The sequence below is a fragment of the Neomonachus schauinslandi genome, chromosome 9 (assembly GCF_002201575.2).
Source record: "Neomonachus schauinslandi chromosome 9, ASM220157v2, whole genome shotgun sequence".
NCBI classification, from domain to species: Eukaryota; Metazoa; Chordata; class Mammalia; order Carnivora; family Phocidae; genus Neomonachus; species Neomonachus schauinslandi.
In genome coordinates, this window is record NC_058411.1 from 75,864,415 (window position 1) to 75,883,081 (window position 18,667).

Consider the following 18,667-nt stretch of genomic DNA (forward strand, 5'->3'; position numbering starts at 1 on the left):
TTGGTTTCCTTGTCTGTCTCTGTTTCTAGATTCTTATGAAAATTTTTAGAAGAGAGATGACTAATAGGTCTGGTTAAATAGTTTGCCCCTCAACATTTAACATAGTGCCCTAGTGTAGATACTCAATATTTTGAACGCATGAATATTTGTATAACCCATGTATATGCATAGTAGTGCTAGAAACCACCCTGTATCCTGTGATCTAAGAACAATTTGCTCCAAAATCCCATCTCTGTAGAAAAACAAAGCTATCTGTAACATTTGACAGAAAGATGATCGGAGGGGTGCATGGGAGCACCTCTACCTCCTTGTAAGGGGGTCTTTGCTCTGTGCGAGGTCCAAACTCGGTATAAAACTCAGCCCTTTCTTTAGTATTCACAGGCCATGCCCACAGCAAGCACTGTGAGTTCAGGAGGCTTTACTGAAACTGTGGGGGTGCCCCACAGGCCAGACGTCACCAGTTCATTTATTTCTCTCTTGCTATCCTTTCTCTGTATCCATCTGTCCTTCTGAAAGAGACCCAAACTCTTCTTCCTCTCTTATGAAAGACAGCATTCCTGAAGCCAGAGTCTTAGATAACACCCACCCAAGCCCTCATCTGGTGATGGTGGGGTGCTTGACCCCAAGAATTAATCAAAGATTTGTGTTTCCAATAATAACTGTTTCCTGTCTAAGAATTCTGAATTTAGCTTTTGAGATTTAAAAAAAACTGGTGTCTCGTATCTGAATGAATGAATGTGAATGGAAATGGCATGATATCTAGTCTCCTTGTGTTTTCTCCAGCCCCTACATCTATCTACGTGGATTATACATATACACATAAAGACATATATTTTTCATATATCTGTGTGTATATACATGTCTGTGTATGTATGTGTGATACTAGAGCCAAAAGCTATCAAGGCACTAAGATCTGTACTGCATGTGTAGTGTATAAGATCTCCCTCTACTCATTTGATAATGTATTCATTTATTTAGCAAATGCTCACTGAGTATCTTCTATGGGCTAGACATTATAGTAGATGCTGGGGATAGAATAGCATGCAAAATACCCTCTTTCTGCCTAACAAGAGAGATGGTCAATCATGAAAGTTGTAATTACAAAGGAGAAATATACTGTGCTACGAGACTGTAACAAAGGAGACCTCGTTAGTGTAAAGTGGAGGGCTGAAGAGAAATACTGATGAAGTGACCTTTGAGCTGAGATCAAAAAAATGACTAACCGCTCACTAGGCCTGGTTACTAGGGGTAGAGGAGAATGTCACTGGCAAAGGAACACACTGATGGTAGGAGAGAATTGATCATGTCTGAGGAACTGGGAGAGGACGATGTGGTTAGAGCACAGAGTGTGGCCAGGACAGTAGAGTGAGCCAGCCCATGCAAGGCCTTGGAAGGGCCAATCTGTAGGAGTAATGGAAGCCACCGGCAGGTTCAAACAGGGGATTGGTATAATCTGATGTATATTTTATAAAGATCACTGACTTCACTGTGGGAACAAATCAGAAGGAGGCAAGGGTAGATGTGGGAAGACCAGGTAAGAAGGTAGTAGGGGAATGACAGATTCAAGAGCTCCTTTGGAGGTGAAACAATGGTCTAGACTTGTCACCTTGGGAGTCGCAGCTCTAGTGATGGTTACTGCAGCGTTTAGCTGCATGAGATTTTCTTGAAGTAGAGAGCATAGCATGAGAAGAAAAGAAATGGTTGAATACAGAAGGATGAGGCTGCAAAGGAGCCAAGATAGTCAGAGGTAGGAGGAAAGCCAGGAGTGGGGGCACAGAGCTAGGGGACAAAGTATTTCAGAAAGAGCAAGTGTTCCACAGAGTGGAATCCTGCTGGGCAGTGAGTCAAGATGAGATTAAAAAGCAAAAAAAAAAGGCACTGTGGGTAGGATGGGCTCCTTGGTGACTTGAGAGCATTTTCTTTGTTTCATCATAGGAATGAGGTGAATTTCAATGGGTCTGGAAGTGCGCAGTGAGTGAGAAATAGAAAAAGTGAGCCGAACCAATTTGTAAAAGATTGTTTGACTGTGAAAAGGATTAGGGTATTTATAACATAATGATTTATTTACTAAACATATAAATATTAGGAATGTCAATGTAATTCAAAGAGTTTGTGGGGTGGTTGTTATTGTTCCCTTGTTACTGGAAATGAAAAGAGGAAAGCCGTGTACAATATGCTATCTAGCTGGGCTTAGCAGTGCTTGAATATTTCAAACAGGTAAAGAATATTGCAGATAGCATTTTACTGCTCCATATACAAAGGGCTTTTTGTGTGCATTTTGTTTAGTCCTCATGAAATTTTATATATCAAGAAACTAAGAGTCAGAGAGGTATTTAATAACTTTCCCAGTCAATAAAGGGTATGGGAAATGAAGAAATAAATGTATCTTTAGATTAAGAGTACTTCAAGGAAGACGATTTTCTAAAGTATTGTTTGTTGATATGTATGTAGATACTGTAGATATACTCCTATATGTAAGCATTATGCTATAAGAAAATACCAAAGCTTTTGTTTGAAATTTTTTTGAAAATTAGCAAATTCTTTAAGTGTCTCGCTAGTATTTGTCTGAAGTCTAATTATTTATTTAATGGGTTTTTTATTTTGATAACATATATTGGTACCTTTTGAAGCTGAATATGTTTGATTTCTCAAGTACAGGTACGTTTCAAACTCATTTCCCAATTCAGATCCATGGTTTAATAAAGATGACTGTTGAAGACATAGTCACATCTAAGAGTTGAAAAATCACTCTACCCTGCAAAAAAAGCACAAGTAGGACATTCTTCACTTATTTGATCATTGTAGTTCCAGTTTAAGACTCAAGAATTTCTAATTAGTTTTTTTTTAATGGCTTTATTGGGATATAATCACATTCCACATAATTCACCCATTTAAAAGGTACAGTTTAATGATTTTTGGTGTGTTCACAGTCGTGCAACCATCACCACAAACAATTTTCATTACCCCAAGAAGAAACCTCATCACCCCCTCAATCTCTCCATCCTTCCCTCCCCCAGCCTTAGGCAACCATGATCTACTTTCTGTCTCTCTTGATTTGCTTATTCTGGTCGTTTCATGTAAATGGAATTATACAATATGCAGTTCTTTGTGATGGGCTTCCTTCACTCAGCATAATGTTCTAATTGGCTTTGGAGGGATAAACCCTGTGTATGTCCAGATGCAAACCAGCACTGGTGTGTGTCAGTCCACCTGTGATCTACATTATTCTGAGATAACATTCTGACCCAAGTACGAGGCAGGTAAGGCCTATGGTTTCATTCCTAATACCCGGTTGCCCAGCCAAGTTTTTTGACCACTCTGGATACAGACTTTTTCCTTTGGATGAATACAGTCACTAAGAGGAATGATTTAGATGTAATAATTATATCAGTTGAATTCCCAAACAAAGGGTAAAGAATGAAAACACCTTTGATTACATATATATAGGTTGTCCACACCAGGGTCATATATGTACAGTTGTCTGATTGAAGCCCAGATATTTGGCTGTAGTGGGGTTCTTTAGCAGAATGTGTCTGGCAGTCCCCTATGGAATATAATCTATGTAGGTCTCTTCTAGAGTAGATTTTCTATTTCCCCCACCCCAGGGTTTTCCTCTGATACCACTCACCACTCACCATGCTAAGCCTTAAAATGTCCCCCCCTCCCCATTTAGCATCAGAGCTCAGGAACTTGAAATATGCATTTTTTTAATTTCAATCTTTTATCATTTGTGTTTGACTTAAATCAACATGAAGTCTTCCTTCCTGTAGCCTTAAAAAAAAAAATGTATGGAAAATAACCACAAAATAGAACACTCTCTTTTGTGCCTACCTTTACTAACCAAAGTTTAAAAATTCTTAATATTTTATTAGCTTTATATATAAATTTCCCCTTCCATAGAAATCCCTGAATTGTAGCTGGGCAAAAGCTGTTTTTATTTTACTATTTTCATGCATTGAATTTAATACAACTCCCTAGCCATTCAGTCCAAGGCCAACACCATGAAAAAGAACTGTGTAGGTTTATTGTGCTAATATTGTGCTTTTGATTTCTGAATTTTGTCTTTAGTTTCTTTTGATAAAAGTGTGTTTTGGGGTAGAAAACTAAGAGTTCTGTGTGTGTGTTTGTGTTTGTATCTGTGTGTGTGTGTACATGTGTGTGTTTCACATGGAAAGCACTAGGAAGGACACTATACTGTCCTGGTTTTACTAAAAAGAGACACTGCAGTACAGTATGTTAATATGGAAGGTAATGATTCACATTGTTTGCATGCAGTCCAAATTACTAGAAACAGAAATTGCTATGTGTCCTACCCATTAACAAACTGTTGTTGCTGACCTATTCACTATGATGTCTGAGGGCAGAGATTTTAGTCTGTTTTTTGTCTACTGATATATCCTCAGTATCAAGTACAAGTTGTGGTGCGTAATTGGCACAGACGAGAATATTTGGCAAATTGATGTATTTGTTGAGTGAATTCCTTGAGGATAAACTCCTCAACCCAGCATTCTGTGCCCTTCGTAGCTGATTCTGATTAGCATCTCTCACGTAAACCCCAGTGATAAACGTAAAAATTTGCTCTAGTCACAGTTCTGTATGTTGCTATAACAGTCCTCTATCATGGGCCTTGAAGCTTGGGGCTTTTGGAAAAGGACGGGCATCTCGTAAAACTGAGGGAGAGGTGGGAACTGGCCCAGAACCACGGAGAGCATGAGGCAGGAATTAGGTAAGCAGAGAAGAGAGAACTCCAGGCTGAAAAAGCAGAGTCCAGATAAATCTCTCCTTTCCTCTAAAAATGTATTCTGACTCCACTAAGCCCACGGGTCCTTCAACTCAGAGAGAGAAACATGCTCTATGTTCTAAAAACTGCCCACGTACTTTTGAGCAATTCAATACGTCTTAGGTTTTGATTAATTATATCTGGGCCTTGCCTCTTTATCCTTGTAACCTACCCATGCTTTTTAAGGGGCTCCAGAGAACTTTATTCCTCGTTCTTAGGTGTCAAAAACAAAAAGGCAGACAGCCACCTATGGCCTTAACAGTCTAATACCTGAAATCTTAAAACACTCAAGGCCCTATCTTTCACTAAAATGCTTCACAAGCACTTAACTTTTCAATGAGTTAAAATAACTCTCTCAAATCTAGTATCTATTATTCCATTATGTTTTGGTTTTCCATATTTAATCTATCTCTCACGATGACCATTTAGTAGCTAACTTCAGGTATAAATATATTTTTAATTCTGCCAAAAATGTAATAGATAACGAGAAAGTGAATGTAGGCTGACTTTGCCTTTAAACATTGGAACTCTGGGCACAGCCTGAGTCCAAGGCAACCTTGGTGGTCTAGCAACATTGAATACATGCCCTCCGGTTGGACAATAAACGACATTTGTGGATTTGCCAGTGACCTCTCTGCTTTGTGCACCGCCGGTCTCTGGTGTCATCATTAATTAGTCTTCAGGTCTCCCATTTGTCTGCCAGAAAGTCTCTTGGATACGCCATGTGAATAAGTGGGAGCAGGCGAGCTGCCTGGCCACTGGAACGTGCCACTGTGCCGAGACCGTCCAGTGGGTTGGTCAGAGGGCAGCCCTCGACTCTGATCATGGAGAGAAGTTTCCTTCCAACAGGCCATGTGGGAGGCTGGGCCTGTCGGGGTGCAGGGAGGACCTCCGAGCACAGCAGGGGAGCTGCTCTTGTGCGGGCTGGCTTCAGGTTCTGATTTCAGAACCGTGAGGCTCAGCTGCCTAGGGCTCTTGCTTCATATTTGCTTCATCTTTCTCAGGAGTTTCTTCAGTGAATCCTAACAGTGGGTGGTACAACTTCAGCAGGGGAACAGAAATTATTATCCCTGTGTTCTAAACAGGAGATTTGCACAGGGGCACGTTTCTATAAATATAGTGCGGGGCCTTTGTAGTCACTGATTCTCAGCCATGACTCCCTTGCCATTCTGGTTGTGACGTGTTTCCGAACCAATTTTGCTAAATCATAAAAATAACAAATAATCTTTGTGAGGCCCCTTGCCAGTGCGAGGCATTGTGCAAACCATTTTATGTGTGTTATCTCACTTAATTCTGATTTCATATCAGTCAGGGAGTCCCCATCTTGCCCATGAGAGAGACAAGCCACAGTCTACCTGAGCCCGGGTAGGACTCTTGATCCAAGCACAAGCCCTTTACAACATCACCCTAGGGCCTCATAACATCTGAGCTATTTGATGGACCCTGTGGGCTCTGTCACCACAGCCAGGACAAAGGGAGAGCCACAATGATCAATCTTTTTAATTCAGGTAGAAGTGGAAGTTTTGCTTATTGGGGAGATAAGCTCTGCCTTTGGCTTTGCTTTGGCTAGGGAGAAGCAAACTTCAAGAAATTATTGTCTTGGGTTCAATTATGTCCTATTACCAAAGTACAGGCATGCCTTACCATGTATTATTCGTGTTTGTGAAAAATAGTTCTCTCTAAATGGAATTGTTGGGATTTGAATGTAGTAGAGGGCTAGTTAAAGGATTGATTTTTTTTTTTTTAAAGATTTTGTTTATTTATTTGACAGAGACACAGTGAGAGAGGGAACACAAGCAGTGGGAGTGGGAGAAGGAGAAGCAGGATTCCCGTGGAACAGGGAGCCCGATGTAGGGCTCGATCCCAGGACTCTGGGATCATGACCTGAGCCGAAGGCAGATGCTTAATGACTGAGCCACCCAAGCACCCCTAGTTAAAGGATTTAAAAGATTCTCCCAATTTATATTTTAAGAAATTCCAGCTTTCTTTCAAACATGGCTACCTGTGTTCTCAGAATCATAGCTGGATATCATCAGGAAAGTTCATGTGGCCATGAAAGTTCCTGGAAAAAATGCCAATTTTTGAAAGCAGACATCTTCCAAAGTTTTTCAGACCAGTCTCCTACTTCTAGGCCTACCCTCAGAACGACCCAGTCTGGAGGATCATCTTGGCTACTTTGCCTGTGCCTTGCGCCATTAAGTAGTAGATGTTTTGGGAGGTCTTTAGAAGACACTGAGCCCTTTAAAATCAGCTTGGGACAATCACAGTGTTTCAGAGTGGAGACTGGAACCCTTGGTGTACCTGTCCTAGAAAGGCAGAAAGGAGGGAAAAGAGGAGGAAGTCACACTGCACTCCTGGAAAGCCCACTCTGAGTCTGGGTCAACATTGCTAATTTTTTTTTTTTAACCTTCCTTCACATAAGAATGCAGTTAAGATGAGGAAATCATACTTTTAGCCAGATTTTGGCCAGATATGCATGGAACTCTAGTCTAGAGAAGTTTGGGGACAAGTTAATAAAACCTGCATGATGGCTTCACAGGGATTAATATGAGTACACAAATATGATTAAAGGTAAAGCATAAATGTCATACAGAAGGTACTAGAGAAATTTGAAGGCTGCAAAAACTTTGGATTGGAAGGAGCTTTATGGTAGTGGCAGCATGTCAGACTTTTTAGGATGAGTGGGACTCTGTCAAATGCAGTGGTAAGTATGTATGAGACGTGAATAGATTGGGCAGAGAACCACACGAACACAGACGTGGAAGTGGGAATGATGGCTGATGTCATTTAGAAACACTGCAGAATTTTGGTTTGGTTGGTCAAATCTAGGTGGGAAATAGAGCTGAAAGATAGAAATGGTACCGTGATGGAAATGACCTGGAGTTTGAATTTAATTAGCAAAGAGCACCCATTCATGGTTTTATCTTGTCTTGTATCTCCTCTACTTCGTTTTTACTGAACGATTTTGCCTTGTAATTCACACGGACCAAAGAAAACTTAACAAGCCTCAGAGTTTACCCTTGATCTTCTCTCCCTTAGAACAACAAAAAGATTACACTTTCCACTCTTCCCATCTCGGTAAATGGCACTTCCAGCCATTCCCACTGGGATGGTGAACTGTGGGTTAGGGTGGTTTCCATATCACCAAATCAGAACTCTCTGATTTGAGGGGGGCATGATTGTCAAAAAAGCACTCTATTATAAGTTACCTATTATATATGAGAAATTATCAATCTGTCTGTAAATTCTATCTGAAGTAAATCACATGGAAAACAATTTCACATGTGTTAGGGGAGTATCAACAGGAAGGGAGGAGAGATGCAGACCTCCCTGAACTGGGCTTGCCCCTCCTGCTGGCATGTGGGTGGCTCCAGGCAACTCGGATGCCTGGGAATTGCTGCAAAATCTATTTCAAGCTCTCTTTCTGGAGTATGAATCTGAAGAGGATCAGGGCCTTTAATTCCCTGGGAATTCGGTAGTTTTTGCCTCCCTTAATTTTTGAGAGACCAAAAGCATAATTCTTTTCCTGTCCCAAGCCAGAGGTTTTTCTGCATCTCTAAAAGGAAAGTTGAAGGTGGTACGTTTCTTTGTTCCTGAAGAAAGGTGTGGAGTGAGCTAACCATGTCTGTTATTTTTTTTTCCCCTGAAATTTGGATAAACCGTGATTGATAAGGATTTTGCACAATTAATACTGAAGAGCGTAGCAGAGAGCAGAAGCTTAGCAAATACATGTTCTTGAGGAAAACTAATTCCACACTTTCCTTCACAGCAAGTGAGAAACAGATGATCGTGGTATGCAAGGAGTCACCAAAGGAGTATCTCCAGCCTTTCAAGGACAAACTAGAAGAGTTCTTCCAGAAAGGTAGGGAACGGCGTCAGCTGCGCATACACAAAACTCTGCAACATCCCCCATTCATTGGATCTTTCCCTGAGGCCCACAACCCCTTGCATCCCTGCCAACCACCGGCAGCTCCAAGGATTCCACCAGCCTACCGTCCCATCATGATTACGTACTCAGTGCAGATAGAATTGTTCTGCCACTTTCATATCACCTTTCAAACCCTTTTCAATATGTCAAATCTTTTAACGTTACTCCTGTTCTCATAAACCTCTTGAGGGAAGACTTTTTCTCTGTCTCTTCATGGAACCCAAGAGGACCCTCAGTACATGTTCCCTGACAAACGACATAGGTTCAGAGCTTATATAGTCATGCCTTTCAGATTTGCAGTCAGCCCGAACAGGTGGATGGTGATCCTAACCCTGGTTTGTCAGGGTAGCATCTTGGAAACTTGTGTAGTATTTTGTATTCCTTTTCTGAAAGGAAAATTGGGGCCAGGTGAATGTCACACATCCAATCATTTGGCACTTGTTAGCCTTTTGGGGTTGGTAGATGGAAGTGATATGCCTGAGACCACTTAGTGCATTGACACACTTATTTAGAAATCTTATGAGGTTATGTTCCTTCCTCCATGATTTTGTCAGGGGTAGGGAGCTTTGGTTGATCTCTGTTAGTGAACATAGACATTTAATGCCTTTGGATATTCCCTATTCTGATTTCTCAAATCCAGTTTACAATGTGAAACAAAAATAAGTGTGAGGGACAAACTTGCTGTTATAAAATAAGTAAGTCATGGAGATGTAATGTACAGCATGGTGACTATAGTTAAATATACAACACGGTATATTTGAAAGTTGAGAAGAGAGTAGATCTTAAAAGTTCTCATCACAAGAGAAAAATGTTGTAACTGTGTGGTGATGGATGTTAACTAGACTTACTGTGATGATCATTTTGCAGTATATACATAAATGATCATGTTGTACATCTGAAACTAATACGTTATGTGTCAATTATATCAATAAAAAAAGCATGAGGTAGTTAGAGGGAGCTTTTGTCTTTGCTAGAAAGAAAGAGGAACTACATGTAGGAACCTTTGGGGAGGTATCAACATGCTCTTTCTATTTATTAATAAGGCCATATGATACCACATCATCAACAAAAGACCATTTAAGCAGGGTGAATCCATAAAGTATGGCCAAACCACCTTGGGAATTGGCAGGAAAATTCTCAGTCCGTGAGTCAGAGGAACTCTGTTCCAGCTATTCCTTTGGTGCAGAGATCATTGTTCCCTCCTCCTTGATGAGGGCTTGTTTGTGTTGAAGCGGAAGTCAGGAGTTCTCTCTTGGCCACTGCTGACCCTCATATATGACGGAAGCAATGTCATCCGACAAAGTGCCATCTAAAGAGCAGTGATCCTACCCCTTATGTGTTATGTGACTAAGATTAGGTATGTTTTATATGTGATTTTTCAAAATAGATGCATTGCTTTAGGATTATGCCATGTAAATATAACCTAAATGGCCTGAAGAAAAAGCATGAAGGATTTCCTTTTGCAGATCCCCAATTAATCATTTCTGTTTTTGACATATGTAGAATTAACTTGATATGAAGCTCATATGTACTTAGATTCTGTTTTTATTTTTAATTATTATTCTATATCTGGAAAATTCTGCACTGTATATATGTAGGTATTACCAGCCTGTATGCTGTAATGGCCTTACCTCCTTTCTCTTGGAACCAGCTAGTGTCTTAAAACTTATATTGCAAGTCTTAATTTTTGTTGTTGTTGGAAAAAGAGAAAGTACAAATAGATTTAGAACCTGGAAAATCTTCAGTGCCTTAGAAAAGGAATTTGCAAATCACTGTTTGGGGTTATGTGTTTGCTTCTTCTCTGTTAGGTTTCTCAAGAAACTTCTGGTCTGTTCTGAAAGAGGAAATTGAGTTGAGGCAAACTGGACCATATGTCAGCGAGGCAAGGGTGTGGCCACAGTAAGATGTTCTAGGAAAACCCTACGCAGTAATTCTCAACCCTGACTGTAGACTAGAATCACCTGGGGGGAGATTTTTTAAACATTTTGATACCCAGGCTGAACTCCAGACCTCCTATCAGCATCTCTGGGGGTGAGACCAGGCATTAGCATTATTGATTTACTCCCCAGGTGATTCCAGTGTATAGTTCAGGTTGAAAACCTCTGTGGTCCAGCTTAGGTCACCATTCAGTGTGTCTTCAAAGATGTTTATTCAGGGCACCTGACTGCCTTCGTCGGCGGAGCATGACTCTTACTCTCAGGGTTGTGAGTTCAAGCCCCACATTAGGCATGGAGCCTACTTAAACTTAAAAAAAGTATTTATTCAAGAGCCTGCTGTACCTCAGGCACTCCTTGTTCCTCTCTCAGGGACTGTCTTACTGGAAAAAGATCTCCAATTGAATAAAGGAGTCAGTTCTCCTTGAACCAACATAGTGAAAGGAAGATGGGAAGGACATTAGAAATAACCTCCAATCACGCTTAAAACAAAAACAGCTAAAGCAAAGCACAGAAAGAATTTAAAGGAAAGCTACCGTTTGTACAGAATTTTTAAATAACAAAAATAAAATGTAATATCGTTGGAATCTTAAACATTCCTAATATTGTGTGCTGAAAAGAGCCACTGTTGAAATAGCCTGTCACTGTCATCTTACTACTTAACTGAGTTGGTCAAAAGTCAATCTATAATTGTACTGTCCAATGTAAATGGCAAGCACTACCCATATGAAGCTGTGGAGCAATTGAAATGTGGCTGATCCAGGATGAGATCACACAGCGGATTTTGAAGACGTAGTGTGAAAAAACACTAAATATTTCTGATCTTTTATATTGATTACACAGTAAAATGATAGTTTGAATATGTTGGGTTTTAAAATAAGATATTATTATTAAGATTAATTTACCTGTTTTAGGTTTTAAGCATGGCTACTAGAAAATTTAAAATGATACATGTGATTCACAATATACTTCTATTGATCACTACTAGTCTAGACGCATGGTCCCTTGGCCTTTTGCATCTCATTCCTTCACTCCCCTCTTCATGCTCTCACTCAGCTTGAAGCCTGGGTTACTGGAATGCAGTTTCCAGAGCTAGCCTTCCCCTCTTCTGCTCCGGTGCTGACCATTGTTTGGCTCACAGGTTGGGGGGGGAGGTTGCTTAACTGAAGGGGATGACAGCGTGCTACTTCATCAAGCTGCTCCCCTGTGGCGTAACAGGTGGGACTCTGCCATGTTGCAGAATATACAAATGGGACATCTCTTGGCTACTATGGAGTTCTAAACAGTAGTACCTTTTTTATGTAGGTGTTTCACTGAAGGAAGGATTTTCCTTCCACCATACATATGCAGTATAATATGGCAATTATACAGTGTTAAGTATAGGATCTCGTCTAAATATGCCATTCATTGTAAGAAACATCATTATTACAAGTACTACTAAGAAAGAAAAACTGTTGGCAATTAAGCCATGTTGTGTCATAGATGATAAGATGTACCTCAAAAGCAGGTGCTAAAATATGAAAATTATATCAAGTTTGAAGTTGATGTAATATGGTACCATAATGAGGCATATAGAATCAGGGAGGAGGAATGCCTAACACTTCCAGGTAAGTCAGGAAAGACTTTGAACAAAGATCTTTTTGTTCAGATTTGACAACAACAACAACAACAACAAAGCCAAGATACTGATAATGATGGTGGTGACAGCAGATCAGTGGATGATAGCTCACATTTGCAGAGTGCTGCCGTACCCCAGACACTGTGGGGAGAAGATCTTCTTTCTTGTTTAGTCCTTGTGACAACCCTCTGGAATCAGCACTATTATCACCCTGTTGTACAGACAAGGAAATTGAGGATTAGAAATTCTCAGCAGACAGGTTATGAAGGGCATTCCAAGCAGAGGAAAACACTGCAAATCTCGGGATGAAAGACATGAAGTATTTGGGGAATGGCAAGAGACTTGGCGTGGCTAGATCACAGGGCATATGGGAAGAACACAAGACCAAAACGGGGAGGAGAATCACAATAGGACTTGCTAAACAATCTGAACTTAGTCTTATAGGCAACAGGGAGCCTTTAAAAAGTACTATGTATGGGAGTGACATGGTCACATTGGATTTGTTTTGTTTTGATGCATGGGATCCTTTGCTTTTTGTTGTAAAGAAATACACATTATAACCAAGAGCAATATGAAGAAGAGTTGGGATAGTAAAAGATCGGGAGGTAGTCTATCGAGTTATTCTACAGTAGTCCAGGCAAATGATGGTAAGAACAAAAGCAATCACAGAAAAATAACAAAGGAAGACGCATATTTATAAAGCTTTTAGGAGTTACAAGACTAGATAACCCAACTGAAGTACAGAAGAAACAGGAGCAAAGGATCACCCCCTTTTTCTTGCTTGGATAACTGGCTTGATACTGATGAGGAGAACCAGATTTGGGACGGAAAGCAACACAGTAAACTTTGAACACGTTGATTTGACATATGAATGAGACACCCTGAAAGAGACGTTGGGTTCATGGGAGAGCACTGGATGAGACTACAGTCTCATAGAGGGTAGAAGTTCAAGTCATAGGAATGAATGAGAAAGCCCAAAGAAAGGGTGTAAAATGAGAACTTCCAGTAGTATTGGAGTTTCTAAGCCCAGGACATAATATAATAACCATAATTGAGAAAAGGTACTTCCATACTTTCATAATATTTGAGTATTTGGCAGGAAAGCCAATTTTCTATTAGATATCTTATCACTCATAAAGTCTTAAGCAATTGAGTTCTTTATTCCTGAGAGGTCACACACATGCATGGTGACTTAGCTGATTCATAGGCTAATTTTTGTATGAGCTGCAATTCAGTTCTTCTAACAATCATGATGATTTGATTTTTCTTTTGTAAATCATATCCTGTTGCCACACTCAAGTGGAGATGATGTGTTTGTCCTTGTGTCATCCTTCCCTTCTCAGAATGCCCTTAAATAGTCACTTGACCAAACTTTGGGCCTTGTTCTTAACTAATTTCATTTCCTGGGCAGAATAGAAAGTAATTTTAATGGCTCCATCTTTCAGAGTTACAATCCATGGTTCTGAGCCTTTTTCCTTACGTGGTTTTTCTTTCCCACAGTAGGCTCTTGTTGATTCCAATTTACAGCTCAGTTCAGAGTAACCTTGTGCAGGCATTATTTGAGCTCATGTTTTCCCACCCTCAGATCAAACATAGTCATAATGATATGGCCTTCAAAAATGTGATGCTCACATTAAAAGTCCCCGTAAACGTGGCAGGGATCCTGTAATTGAAAGAAGGCGCAGAGCAACTGATTAGATCCCAGGTATAGATCTTGTAGGTGGTCTTTGCATGCTGTTAAATTGGTCATTTGTATTTATAGCTTTGGCAGGGAGGGCTGGAACCTAAACTGGTGCTAAGACCAGCACTCTCCCACACTTGGCCCCATCTCATTCTGCATCAGTTTTACTCGGCATCCATGAGTGGAACCAGATCACAGTGAATCTGAATGAGCCATCCTAGTCCTCCTTCCTCGAACTATCCTCCAGGGTTCTTTGAGCAGATGAGATTAGACATGTTCTTTATGTCAAGAAACTTTTCCAGTAGAAAGTAAAAAGATAAACTTACAAAACTAAAAAACAGACAAAACAACAACTCTGATTTCCCACACTGAATGCAGAAAGGGTTACCTAAATAGCTAACTACCCCATGCCAGCTGAGACTGGTCCTATTCACTCTCTCATCCTGACGTAATGGAGGCTCAGCCTGGCCCATATTCGGTGTTAATAATTACTTGTGGAATTAATGAACAGACAGCCCGAATCTTATAAGGTGCCTGGAGGCTTTTTTTTCTTTTTTTCCTCTGTGAGTTTCCTGTTTAAATTCTTTCAGAACTAGTAAATCCTGCCAGAATTTGGTGAGATGCACTTTTGGTCTATAATGCACATCTGTGGTTGTCAAACCTCCTGGATATCAAAACATCTTTCTATGTCACAAATATGCATACAATCCCTTCTTAATAAATACTTAGATTAGTTTGACAAAGTCCATAACTGAACCTCAAACTCTAGACTAATCTCTTCAATCCCCAGCATATTCAAGCGTTAAGCTTACAGAGAAGAGGAAGGACCAATGATCTGCATGGTGTAACCTGTGAGAAGCAATAATTCGTACATCCTTTACAGAGCTTACGGAAGGAAGAACTCTGACTGGGGGAGCATGCACTCTCTGTGGGACAAACCATCTTCTTGTACACCTCACGTTCAAAAAAAGACCAGCAGGGCTGGCTCCAAATAACACCAGATGGTCAAGAATTAAGACAGTCGTTGTGATTTCTGGGTCACTGAAGTAACACAGCAGTAATCTTTGGAAAGTGGAGCTACTATTTTATCAAAGATTTATTAAGTAGAGTCTTTTCTGAAAGGGTTAGTTTGAATCAGTTTATTTTGGTTTTTTTCCTTCCCAGAAATTTCTACAAAGAGCACAATCCACCCCCATCCCAAAGTTAGATTCTCTCTCCCTCTCTCCCCTTCCTTCTCTCTCTCTTTCCTCCCTACTCACCCCCCCTTTATGTCTTTAATTTACTCAATTTTTCTTTTTTGGCCAAACATTCAATAAATTGTCTTTCCCAAAACTCTAGTTCTCTTTTTCTTTTCCTTTCTCTCCAATGAAAATTTCGCAAGAAGAAGAAAAATGTCTAAATTAATTTTGTGTGTGTATAAAACTGATAGAAATACTGGAAAAGATTATACCCACTCCCCCAAAAGAAAGAAAACTACAGGTCAATCTCACTGTAGTTTTAAATTTTTAAATACAATGGCACATTTCATGACCAAATGGAGTTTATTCCCACAATGTAAAGATGATAGGACATTGGGAAGTCTATTAACACAACTCATCACTGTTAATAGCTCTAACAAGAAAACACCTGTGATCATCTCTTCAGAAGCTAAAAAAGGCACTTGACAAAATTCAACATCCATTCTTCATTTAAAGCTGGATAAAACATTAAGTACAATAGCCTTCCTTATTATAATAAAAATTAATGTGTCAGCCTCAGATTCACAACTCGTATCATAGACAAAAGATCAGTGTACCTAATATATAAGAGGTCTGAGACGTTGTTATGAAATAAGACCACTATTCAATACAAAGGCAAATAATATGAATAGTGACAGAAACTGTTCTTCAAATGTATGAGAAGATGCCACTCTCAAAATAAAAGAAGTACAAAAGAATTTGTATTGAAATTCCATTTTCCATTTACAAGATTGGCAAAATTACAAAAATTTGATAACGAACTCCATTGGCGGTGTGGTACAGTAAACTCCTGTCCTCCATTGTTTGTGGAGGTGTAAACCGTTACAATCCGTGTGGAGGTCTATTTAGCAGGATCTATTAAAGTTACATATGCACGTGCCTTTTGACTTGTCAGTTCTACTTCTAGATACAAACCCTCAGACACTGACACATGCAAAGTGATTTCTATACCATGCTACTTATTGAGACATTGTTGGTAGCAGCAAAAAAGATTGGTGACAACCTCAGTGATCATCAATAAGGAAAGTGTCAAGTTATAGTACTTCCATACGATGGAATACTAAGCATCTGCTTAAAAAAAATGAGGAAGTCTTTATGCATTGACATGGAAGAATCTCTAGGGTAGGTTTTAAGTGGAAAACAAGGGTGGGAAGAGTAGGCATATTACCATTGTAAGTAAAGAAGAAGAAGAAAAATGGATACTACTTGACAAAAATCTCTGAGGATAAATAGGAATCTAATCTGGGACTGATATTTAGCTGGTTCTTACCGTATCAGCCATGCAGGTTGTCTGTCCTGTTTAGTTGGTACCCAGGCTGTTGTTAAATAGTTAGAATTACCCCTGAAAATGACCGGATGGGTTCATTATGGAGTAGGTAGAAAATGGATGGATGGGGTTCAGAAATGACATGCAGAATTTTCATAAATCTTTTAATCGATGTGTACCTCTTCAAAAAATTAGACAACTAATTTTTTAAAACAAACAACTTTCTGTGGTACTTTGCATTTACATTTTTTTCTTTCAAGGTTGCTTCTGCTCTTAGGTTTTCCCACTGTGGTACGAATTGGGGTCCCTTAGCCTGCTGCACCTAGTCCTTTGCATTCAATTTCTGAGGAATTAGAAATTAAGTGCTCTGATTCACAGCCCCTTTCCCTCCACTGAAGACTGGACTGGACCACTTAGAAGGAAATTTGAGGAGGGCCTTTTTTGTATTTTCCTTCTCTCGTGAAAGGAAAGGCAGATCTATGAGCTAGTACCTTGGCTTTCTTTCCTAACCGTCTCCTCCTCAACACCCTTCCACAGTAGCTCTGGACAGTGGAGTCCTCCTAGCCTGTATGTGTGCAGACACACACACACACACACACACACGTCCTTCAAGTGCTTTCTTCTGGACTTAGATTGCCATCACTCATTTCACTCATGGTTCAGTCACACTCTTATGATGGCTCTAACTGAAATATCCATGAAGAGGCCTCTTTGCTCGGATATGTAGGGCGTTTTACTTTTCTCTCATCTTTTGTTTTCTGTTTCCATAATCCTGTTTTCTATTACATTTGGGTCCTCTTACCTCACCATTATATAGATATCTTAAGTCTTTCAATGAACTCTTTCCTGAACATACAGTGAGAATGGAAGGATCTACATTTCAGATTATCCTGACACAGGTCACCTTCTAAACCACAGGGTAGCGCCAGTTCTCATTCATTTATATCTTAAGATGATTTTCAGTATCGGACCTCTCCTATGGATGCATGTATTTTAAGCCTTATCTGTAATTTTTTAAAGAAAGGCTTTGTCTGCTGTTTTTAAGCAGTGTCTCGGAACTACGTGTTAGTGGGAGAGAGGTGGGTGATGGTTTGGTTTGGAGCGAAGTGTAGGATGAGTATTATTAACTCTTACTGGGTCTTCTCTTGAGCTGCAGCTATTTAGACAGAAGTGCGCATGCGTGTGCACACATGTGCCGGCTGCAACAGCTCCAAACTTAGGAGACCTAGCTGCTGTGTCATATGACTATAGGGCGTTAATAAATACAATGTTATTTTTAGAGCATAATTATTATCCCACCCCTGACTCCTGTGAGAAACACCAGTTGTTTGAAGGTTACCCTCAAGGGTTCAGTTCAGACAGGGAGTTGGGAGGATGCTTCTTGACTTCAACAGTTGAAGCACAGTGCTTCAACTTAATCCCCATGGCAGTTCTTTGAAGCTGATTTTGTTATTACTGACTTTCCAGATAAGGACACTGTGAGGATTTCAGTAGCTTACTCAAGGTCAGTGTGATCTCAGTCCCACTGTTTATCCTGTGCCCTCCTAATAATTTGGAAAATCACTCATTTTCTCTGGGTCCCAAGACCCTTGCGGGTAACTAGAAATAACTATTTTCTCTCACCATCTAAACGAGAAAAACGTGAGAGGAGCAGACTTTCCTGCCATAGCCTACCCCCGAGGGACTCCTGTTCCTGGAGTCCTAATAGAAAGCCCTCATTCTACCTTCCCCAGCAGCAACAACAAGAAGTGTCATCTGTGCTTTGGAAGGAATTGTGGTGACAAGTAGTTAAGTATTTTATGGAATCAGTCTTGAGCTCTGCATTCTTGCATAATAGTTGTTTTCATGATAAATTGCTTCATGTAATTGTTGGCACCGCCACCACTTCCTCTCTGGATTCTTGACAACTATCGGCAAGGTTTTAATCAGTGATTGATTGCAATTGCCATCACGTGACTTCTCTTTGAATTACTCAGTGTCGTCTTCATGCGGGAAGAACTTGACACCAATACTGCCTTCTGAGAGTTGTTTTGCTGAATACGTATCGTATAATACGTGATTTTGCAGATAATGTATGACTCTGGAAAGATCTCTTCATTCTTTCAAATAATACAGGTCTGTTTCTTCTGCTGAGTCAGTTTTGCCGTAGAAGAATGGTGGAGCGCTAGTAGGAGCTCAGGACTGAATGAGATAATGTGTAGGGAGCATTTAGGACAGAGCC

The 18,667-nt window shown here is 40.1% G+C and overlaps 1 protein-coding gene across 2 annotated transcripts in view; it reads left to right on the forward strand.

The window, feature by feature from the left end:
* FMN1 (formin 1) overlaps positions 1-18,667 on the forward strand; it is a 385,670-nt gene that overhangs the window by 288,966 nt on the left and 78,037 nt on the right. For both annotated transcript variants that reach the window (XM_021695357.2, XM_021695358.1), the window contains one exon: positions 8,550-8,642. In XM_021695357.2, the coding sequence (XP_021551032.2) occupies positions 8,550-8,642 (93 nt within the window). The remainder of the gene's footprint in view (positions 1-8,549; positions 8,643-18,667) is intronic.